Here is a 10,434-nt window from a genome sequence, read left to right as displayed (position 1 = left end):
GGGAACGTGTACACTTGGATTTGCAAACGTAAGGAAGTAGTGGATCATTGCGAACCGAAAGTGCGAAATCTATCAGTCACGAGTCCTTCCGATTGACTGTAATTCGGTGACCGTATGACTACTTATGTTTTCAGTCATCTTCAGTTCTCACCGAACGTGCGTGAAGGACCTCCCGCAAGCCTCATGGTTTGGCATCCGTATGTCACACCCACCTACCTAATAGCCAGCTGATCTAAGCCACTGGCGTCTGAACCGTTGAACACATGATCGCCTAAGCGTAATCATTAGTACAATAAGCAGGCGAAAATCATATACCACCCCGTGGTAGCTCAGGTATGTGCACGACCAATGTACATCCGCACGAAAGCAGATGACGCGTATAACCATCGTGCTTCGGAAGTTGTCCACGAATGAGCATGAGACACAGGTTACGGATGCTGTATCTTTTGGTAATGTCTGAAAGAGAAGCGCGATGACTCACCTGCGGACAGAAAACTTTATTTGAGAAGTAGAATCAAGATGTAGGCATTAAATACTGAGATACTGAACAACCGTGGATGATCTAACGTCCCTAAAACGTCTTGCTGCTCATACGCCTGCGAACCTGATATATAGATTAAAGCAGTAGACGAAAATTTCCACTGATTACCCGTTGTGTCCCTAGGTGAGAGACTGGGTCTGCCTTAGCAGACGAAAATTTCCACTGATTACCAGTGGTGTCCCTAGGTGAGAGACTGGGTCTGCCTATGCGGATGACGGGAGTCCGAACCCATGGAGACCAGGGTAAATTGGTAGACCCAAACACGGTTAAGCAGTTACAGTAAGTCATGTTTAGAAAAGTCGCTTAGTATGCCCAAGCTGCATTGACGTTCAGTGTAACTTTCTACGGTTGAACGGAAATGATAACTGCGTGGTCACCGTAAAATCCACTAGTACGTTACTCAAATGGTTGCCAGTGCCAAGGGCGTTAATGACGCGCAACGTCTGATGACGATAAGTTGGATACGACATGGAAAGAGTTTCCAACTGCTTCATGATTGCTTCCCCACATCGATAAATTTACTATTGTTGCAAATAAATCATGAGGCGGCCTATGCGCAGCATATTCAGTTGAAGAACAGTATAAGCGAGATCGAGTTAGGTCTACCGTTAACATCCACTTCATTTGCTAATATGTCTGTCTGCAGATGCGCCCGATTCGATGTACGCAGAGACTGAAGGAAATTCGGAAACTGGGCCTACCTGAGAAGCTGCAACGAGGACCAAACAGATATTCGATTGCCCAGAGGTTTTCATCTCTCAGACACAAATACTAAAACAATGCACAGTGAACATTTCACTAGTTTTCTGAACATAACCTTCAACGACATTGTGTTCATCAGTCATATTGGCAAAATGTTTCGCGGCTGCTGCCATGAAGATACTTGATCACACACCACTATTTTATAAATATACTGAAGCCCAAGTGACCAAATGGATAGACTCAAAAGAGAAAACTATAAAAAAAGCCTTTATAAACAAGTGGAAAACTGGGACAGAGTGAAGGATATTCGGGTAAGTGCCCACGAACCAGCAAGGGGATGAAAGCAAGGTTATTCCAGTTCATCGAGCTGAAGGAAAACAGGAAGAGTAGCACTCAATTCAGCTGGTTGTTATAGAGGATGTCCTAATAGTGGTACTAAAACCAAACCCCCAAATGAATGTATGCGTGGAAACAACCTACTGATCGCTGCAGCATCGTGAGAATTTTTAATGACAACTTGAATGGCGAAAGCTAAAGGGCAAGTAAGTTGACGTGAAATGAAGCGTACTTTACAAAACATAGCTTCCTATGCTGAAATGGACATTATCAGACGAAGAGAAGTCGAAAACCACTGCGACAGATAGACGACCACCTCAGTTTACCAAGCCGTTAACAACAAACCGATCGAGGTTCTATATGATCCTAGTTGGCCAATCAACATCACACAAATCCCATGGAGAAATAAGCCAGGCACTCGCACAGCCATCCACTTTGGTTTGACTTCTCAAAGTCACTTTAACTCTGGGGTGACAGGTGTCGGACACGGAATCGACGGAAGCAATGACGCATGAGATCCGTGGAGATGAAGTTGTAGTGTCTCCAAGTGCCTTTTCAGTCTGCGGTATGAGCAAAGCAGTAATACCGCACGACGTTCAACAACCTGGCACGCACAACACTTTTTATTATTTCTGAGTGTCCTGAGTAGACGGGTGGTAGTCCAACAACGCAGTGGTTCGAACTTTCTACTTCAAAAGGTGATTCCTATTTGGTGGTATTAATGCACTGAAATGCGAAGCTTGATTTCACTTAGCTGTTGATTCGTAAAGACAATCAGCTGACCACTGGTAGGGAGTCCAAATGGTTTTCACATCAATACTAGTCGATCCGCGAGGATCGACAGTGAGGACAGCCACAACAGCCACGCTCTGTTTCAACTGGTCCGATCAACGGGTCAAAAAGAAGGCAGGTGTCACTGAGACTATGCGAAAAAGACGGAAGAGCAATTCACTGCCTCAATCGCCGTCTTGAGCGGTGAGCTGAGCACTTCCAGGAACAGTTTACCTCGTCTTCTTCAACACAACCGCTGGAAGAACCAAGCGGGCCCAAACGGAACATTGACATCGACCCACTATCTGCAACCGAAATCCAGCGTGAGATTTCAATCTTGAAGCGCGACAAGGCCCCTGCCCCGAATGGTCTACACCCCGAGTTCTTCAAAGGTGATGAGGTCCTGGTGAATAGTCTGACAACCAAACTGCAGAAGACTTTGAAAGAAAACAGAATACCAGCCGAAAGGAGCTCCTCGATCGTCATTCCAGTTTTCAAAAAGGGAGAAAGAACGTCGTGTGGAAACCATCGTGTTATCAGCCTGGTATCCATGGCATCTAAAGTGCTATTTGCAATTATTTCGCCCAGGTTGATGGATTATCGAGAGAGACAGATTCGTGAGAATCAAGCTGGGTTTCACCCTGGTCGAGGATTCATCGACCATATGTTTAACTTGAGACAAATTCTTGAACAACGTCAGTCGTTCAGACGTCCCACGTTAGTCGTTTTTCTGGATTTGAAAGCTGTTTTTGATTCTGTCGATCGTCAGCAACTTTGGCGATCAACAGTGTCCCTTCCAAATTTCTCTCCCTTATGAGGGCACCGTATGCGAACTTCTGTGGGCGCGTACGAGTATACGGGAAGCTCTCGCCTGAGTTCACCATGTCCAGTGGTGTAAGACAAGGCTGTCGTTTATCCCATTTCCTCTTGGACTTTGTTACTGATATGCTGCTTGAAATTCCTCTGCCTGCATCTGAAACCTAGGGGGTCGAAAGGCCCCGCCTTGGTTCAGATCCTTCCCAAACACAAAGGATTTTAAATAACCTAAATAACTCTGCCGCACGGTTTGACATGCGCTTCAAACCTGCAAAACGTAAAATTCTGCTACAAGACTGGGTGAGATCACACCAACGCCTCATGCTCGCAGGTGAGCAAGTCGACGTGGTAGATATTATTGTTTACCTGGGTAGCTGTATAAGTTCCAGTGGACTGGCTGGAGATGAGATTATTTCTCTAATCGGAAAAGCTAGGACAACTTCTGCCAACCACCGACACCTATGGCGTAGACGTGAAGTGATTCTGCCTGTCAAGGGTGGAATTTACACTGAGGTGGTGCGATTCATACTGCTTTATGGATCAGAGGCGTGGCCCCTACGCGCAGAGGACACATGAAAGAGGTCAGTGTTCGATCATCGGTGTCTCCGAAGTATTGGTCAGGTGTGGTGGGAACATCGGATCAGTAACACTGAGGTAGGCCAGATAGCATTAGGAAGAAGGAACTCTCCCGCGATAGATGAATTATTCACACTTCATAGGTTGCGCTGATTGGGACATGTACTCCGCATGCCAGGATATCTGCTTCACAGAGGTCTTTCTTTCCAGCCCTGTACTGAGTGGAAGCGGCCGAGAGGTGGACAATGTATGACCTGCCAACGAAGTACGAAAACACTAATCAATAAGCTTAGTCGGGTGGGTAACTGGCGACTCCCCGGGACTCAAATCACCAGTGGTTAATAACGTCGGCAAAAATGGTCTGATCGCGCACTCAGAAGCACTCGTGCATCAAAACTATCGCCTTCAATGCATAGCTACAAAATTTCCGAACAAACTGAACATGGCTTCGCCTCCAAGGCTTGGTTGTGTCTCACACTCCCGTTTCCCGGTGATCGAAACTGTAGCAGCTGGAACCAGTGTGCCTATGGCACACGGCTTATAAGTGATATAAATTGATTGATTGGAGGAGTGAGGATAGATGACTATTCAAGTAGAGAGCAGACCACTCATCACAGGCAGAAACAGGCAGGTTCCACACCTGATACTTAACAGTACCATGGATTTCGGTGACTCTCGGACTACGACACGCTAGAACATACTCCCACTATTTCGGCACCTTGTTCACGTTCGCAGTATCCAACTGGGTAACTGCTACTTCAGGCACAACTTAAGCTCGCGCGATTCGTCTATTTAATTAAATACGCTGTTGGCACACATGACTTTGTAAAAATTGTGAAAACTTTTGCGAAATAGAGTTGACGTAGAGAAAAACACCCAAGCAGTCCTTCAAAGCGGAAATCCCAGATATGTGTGAATCAGGTTATTGAATATGCTGGAGTACTCAGGAATCGAGAAGGACTACCGGACCAGTAAGTATGGAAGATGGACGGTGCACAAGACACTCGACAACATTAGTGAGCCCGAATTCCACAAATCCCACAACTAACTTCAACTAATCAAGATTGTCCAGCGGGACCGCCTGTGACTGGAAAGTCGTGACAGGTGGGCCAATCAATCGATAAAACCAGGACAGTTACAGAGTCGTCGTTCGAAGCGAGCAGTCACCTAATCACTGAGCATGTTCGCTTGTTCAGACGTGGAAATTCATACTTGTCTTACCTCGCACGTCAGATGTCCGGAGTTCAAACCACGGCACTACTGATGAGCTTTAAAAATAGCGAAACTCGAGTCTGTTGCTTCCTTTCCATTGATGTGGAATTACTACAATAATTGCGCAGGACAGGAAGACCGTTCAAACGAGAGTGGTGCAAGCACGATTCCACAAATCCTGCAATCACCTACTTTGATAATTCCTAGGTACGGCTAAGGATTCGCTAGTATTCTGAATCCGGAATCCATATGGCGATTAACACAAGAAAATTTGGCGAAACTGGTGAAGACAAACGAGTGGATACAGTGAAATTGAAAACAGCTTACCAGCTGTTCCGTCACTACTCCATTCGTCGGGGTGGGTGGTGCCGATGGAGAGCCACAGCTTTGGTCAACAGGTGGTTCATTTTTCGTGGAAGAGGACAGAAACGAGTCCGCTTCCATCCGAGAAACCTCTATACCTTGCACCTCATCATCGCTGATCAGGCCAAATCCTGACAATGTACAGTAAGGCAAAAAGGAATTATTTCCTAGAGAGTCAGTGGATTTCGGTACTCTGAAAAGAAAAGGTCAGCATAGAGGCAAAAAACTTCTTATAAGCAAATTGCCTGAAGTTGAGCTTAGATCATGCAACAAATCAGTTCATTGGTGATAACTAACGACACCATTCAACAACTGCAAACGGAGAAAGCGGAACGCAGATATACGCACCTTTCGAAGAAAGTGTATAGCGAACAACAAAATAGCCATTCACTCATCAGGAGCAATAGAAATTATATTCAAGTAGTGATTATCTTTCCCTGGCCATCATGATTAACAACACAGCATAAACCAGGTTAAGACAACGAGGCAAACACTGAGAGATAGCTTACTTCACATGATTTTATAAACAACTACAACATTTAGGAGTTCCGTGCCGTGTGTGTGACGACCGTTTCAGTGTGAATCGTATACTGCTGCATTGTTCATTCAAGCAGTTTAGAAAGGCTTGACGGTGTGTGGTTGACATGACTGCATGTCATTAACCTTTCTCAGCCAGGTGCGTGGTGAGTGGGCGAATTCACATAAGGACTTGGTTTCCATAAGGTGTAAGAAGAGATTAGATGCTATGGGTGACACTGGAGAGCCCATAGCGACACGGTCAGTTTAGCTGGAGAGCGTGTTTTGAAAGCTGAAATATGTGGTGCTTAGACACAGTTCATGTCCGTCATGGCACGGGTTAAGGTTGTTCTCTGTCCTAGAGATGTTACGTCACGCAAAGGTAAACAGTCGTATAAAGAGCTCTCACATCAAAGCTGACTGCTACTGCAGAGGATCATTAGTTTCCTGGACTGCAAGCTCTCAGTTAACGCTAACCATGGATTCTCAGTGGGAATCCATAGAAAACCTACACACTCAGACAGGTATTTGCATTATGAGTCTTCTCATCCACACTACGTCAAACGTGCTGACGAACCGCATCACGAAGCTATGCTCGGACGAATCCACACGAGCAGACGAACTGACGCGACTCAGTAGGGTATTACGGTAAAATAAATACACCATGAGGCTCATTGTCCAACAAAGGGGAAGAACGTTACTCCGAACAGGAAGATAAAAACCCGATGGTCACCGTGGGAATACCCTACAGAGTTGGCACTTCAGACGCCATTCGAAAAATATTTCGGGGTTATGGTAGTAAAACATTTTCCCCAATTGACAGCACGTTACAACGACACCTTGTGAGGGCTAAGGACCAAATCGAACTTAAACACCGTACAAATTGCGTCTACCAAATTCCCTGTGCAGAATGCCCAGAAAAACACATAGGTCAGACAGCTAGGTAACTCCATGTACGGATCACAAAGCACAAACGACACATGCGTTTTCCTCCAAGAGTTGGAAAAACTAGAAGGCGACTCAGCCATTGCTTTTCACGCACTTGAGTCAAACCATCAAATCAATTTCGATGATACACGTATACTACAGTCAGAATCCAAGTCACATGTGGAACGGACGTGCGCTGAGGCCCTAGAGGTCAACACAGAGTCGAACTGCATCAACCGGGGTGATGGTGCCCACATCCCATCTATCTGGATTGGACTTACTGCACACCTTAGTAGGCATAGTAACCAGATATCAAAAAGGGATCTCAAAAATGACGCATCACAACGGGCACAACAACAAACGGAAGCACATCCAAATCAGAGTGCACACACACACACTGACCCAATCTGACTGCTAACTGATAACATGGATGTACTAATCATAAGACAAGGTAGTGGATCTAAATGTCGCTGTACTTGAGTCGTATTGGGTGATGGTGCCTCCCATCTATCTGGATTGGACTTACTGCACACCTTAGTAGGCATAGTAACCAGATATCAAAAAGGGATCTCAAAAATGACGCATCACAACGGGCACAACAACAAACGGAAGCACATCCAAATCAGAGTGCACACACACACACTGACCCAATCTGACTGCTAACTGATAACATGGATGTACTAATCATAAGACAAGGTAGTGGATCCAAATGACGCTGTACTTGACTCGTATTCCGTTGATTGTAGAAATCCTTGAGAAAGGTTGCCCACGGCAACCGAAACGTCGGATTACAACAACCTACTCCACTACGCTGTTTTGACCATATAAGTAGAAAAACTCCACATTACGGCAACAGTTCATCAAGTGAAATCACAATGTTCCTGTAACGGTTGCAGTTGCACGATTCAAGGAAAATCTACGTTAAGGTTAGACGAACATAGCAATGACCAAGTGATTGTTTCATTGGTTACCCAACTGTAACCCATAGTGTGTCTGTTTGCTGTTCACCCTTCATTGCTGCACGCATATTTTGATCCCAACTGACACATTGTATCGATGTGGTGGTTTTGTAAGACCATCCTAAATGCTTGAAATCAACAACAGATACCTTCTCGCCATCCTAACCAAACTGCTCAAGGTCCTAATCCCCAAAGTCAGTGTCAGAAGTATCTAATTGGAAGAACACGAACATGCAACAGGGAGCCAGGGAGTCGGCAGTTCGACACATTCATACGCGATAACGAGGGCGAAATGACAGGACATACATTACCAGAGATCAAACCAAGGAAAATAGCCAGCAATCACCGCCGTTTGCAGGGCATATTTATACCATACTACGCTACGTGAAACTAATTAAAATGCATACCTACGAAACACACCACAGCTAAGAGCGCCACACAACAGCATTTGAGCAGGACGCAGGCTCTTAGGCGACAAAATGAATTAAACTATTCCGAAAGACAATGAAACAGACACGGTCGGACGTCTCACGAAATGCCTCAGCCACTACTGGAGGTTTATTGACCGGTCTTCGGTAAATACTGCGATTCACTGACAACACAGCAGGTAGCCTACCATCTGGCAACTTAGAAACTTATCCCAAACAAGTTGGCTAGCAGGCTAATTGCTTTTGGAACTTTTTGAGCAACCATCCGTGTTCTGGCTAGATTACCCGTGCTCGGAAGTCAACAGACCTTAGATAGCCACCACTGCCACAGGCCATGAGACCTCTGAACAAAATTGTACAAAAAAACCTTTTCCTCTCTAATTGCAAACAACTGAATGGGAAAACATTAACAAGCCACCTTGTGTAATCGTCTCCACCCAAAACGACAGCCGCGGATCCATTGCTCCTCCGTTTGGTCGGTTTGCCTGCAAGTGGCCACGTAAATATAGATCTTCGCGCCATGTACGAATAAATGTATTGTAATCCTGTGCCAACCTTAAATCGGGGTTCGGGTTATTGGTCGCTGCGCGGATCGCTCGTTCCCGATAGGCAACAAGACAAGATATAGCCCTTGGTCGCAAAATGCTCCCCGTGTAAGGATCGGTGACCAGTTGGATGATGCGGCTCTCCAAACGCTGAGAGGCTGTAATGTGGAAAAAACACGAAAAAAAGAATAAAGACGAGGGGAAAAGGGGAAAGAAATGAAGATCTTCAACAAACGTGTCATCAACGAGAAAATTCGACAGCCAGACTAGTTCAAAAGGCGGAGGCTGTTTCTATCTGCAGCGAAAAGTCTTCAGACCAGACTTAATTCACCGGGCCATTCAAGAAAATGCACGCCTGATTCTTGAAATAATCACCCAAAGGAAAGAAGCCTCGAACCTTTTTTAGGGGGAGATTTTCTTCAGAGGGCCGGACTCTAGGTCGTGGATGGGGGGAAACATTGCTACGAGTGTTTAGAAGGGCGATCTTTCATCGAAAGTTATTCTTGGAACATGCTGTGCCTATAAAAAGATGAAAAACCAATCATATTCCGTGACAGATACAGCCACACACCAAAAAGCGCAAAAAAACGCGAACCATGATTCCTTCCTCGTAGTCAGCATACCGAAGATACGAACCAAGAAATTGGATCTTATCACCTGAATACCGGTTGTGCGGAGTCAATAATGGTCCCAAGCACCAACAATAACGTTTTTTTGGACTGGAAGGAAGGAGACCCATCAATTTGTCGCACACCTAGGTTACCAGGAGAGAAAAGCAAATGCTTACCAAAGCGTATGTCTCCCTGTGCAAGCAACTTATCAAAGTCGCCAACTGGGTCAACAGAACCGACATCCGTTAGCGGCGAGACTTGAGAAAGTGCTGAACCAGAGTTGAGTAGAAGGCCTCCGCCACCAGTGAACGAATTACTCGCTTGGGTGTTATTCCCGGTTAGTGTGCTATCATTGGTTTGCAGTCCAAACAGTTCAGTGGCCATTAATCGACGTCGTTTGGCAACCGATGCACCAGATTCGGCTTCTTGTTCTTTTTCAACTGAAGATAATGTAGGAAGACAATCCAGAAGATGACATCTTGCTAAAGACACCGGGTCGTTTCCACTTGCATTTTCGTAAACCGGTGCGATTCTGGAAAGCAGTTGTTCTAGTCCTGGCAAATTCTGAGCCACCAACCATGAATCCATCGATTGGTTGGATGTGGACGGTATAAGGCTTTCAGTAGGGTTGAGTCCACGCTCCCGGAAACAAGTGAAGAGACGCTGGATCCAAGGACTGGGAAGTTGTTCGGGTTTGACGTCAAGATTCAGTCTACAGAACGGAAGTGAATGACACTGACAAAAAGTCTTCAAGTAACCAGGTCAGTTGTCACTATATTCCTAAGCACCTCAAAAACAAGGCCTTTTGGTGATATTCAGGCTAGGGAGAGATTTCGATCAGTTTTTTGCTCTGCGTCATAAAATAAATCATGGGCTTCAAGCTTCAGCAGATTACTTCCGCTTGTATGGGTGGCACAGAAAAAAGGCATAAATAGTGAGTCGGGACAATTGCGTTGAGTTCCGCCAGTCTCATTTAACATACCACAACAAAGAACGAAAGTGCAGTGAAGCACGCTTCTTATAAGTCTGGGTGAAGATCACCCATTCGAATAAACCGGAGTGGGCGTAAAATGACTGTTAAACACATGTGGTGGCATGTCATGGAGCCTCAGTGTCAAACGGGATCAAAAT

General features: G+C 45.5%; 1 protein-coding gene across 1 annotated transcript in view; it reads right to left on the bottom strand.

The window, feature by feature from the left end:
• Positions 1 to 1,519: 1,519 nt before the first annotated feature.
• Positions 1,520 to 10,434, bottom strand: part of T265_04495 (hypothetical protein) — a gene marked incomplete at both ends in the record, with an annotated part of 47,930 nt that continues 39,015 nt past the window's right edge. Inside the window, 4 exons of the mRNA XM_009169250.1 lie at positions 1,520 to 1,610; positions 5,282 to 5,448; positions 8,566 to 8,850; positions 9,480 to 10,015. Coding sequence (XP_009167514.1) covers positions 1,593 to 1,610; positions 5,282 to 5,448; positions 8,566 to 8,850; positions 9,480 to 10,015 — 1,006 coding nt within the window. The remainder of the gene's footprint in view (positions 1,611 to 5,281; positions 5,449 to 8,565; positions 8,851 to 9,479; positions 10,016 to 10,434) is intronic.

The sequence above is a fragment of the Opisthorchis viverrini genome (assembly GCF_000715545.1).
Source record: "Opisthorchis viverrini unplaced genomic scaffold opera_v5_74, whole genome shotgun sequence".
Taxonomy (NCBI): domain Eukaryota; kingdom Metazoa; phylum Platyhelminthes; class Trematoda; order Opisthorchiida; family Opisthorchiidae; genus Opisthorchis; species Opisthorchis viverrini.
This window is presented reverse-complemented; position numbering and strand designations above follow the sequence as displayed.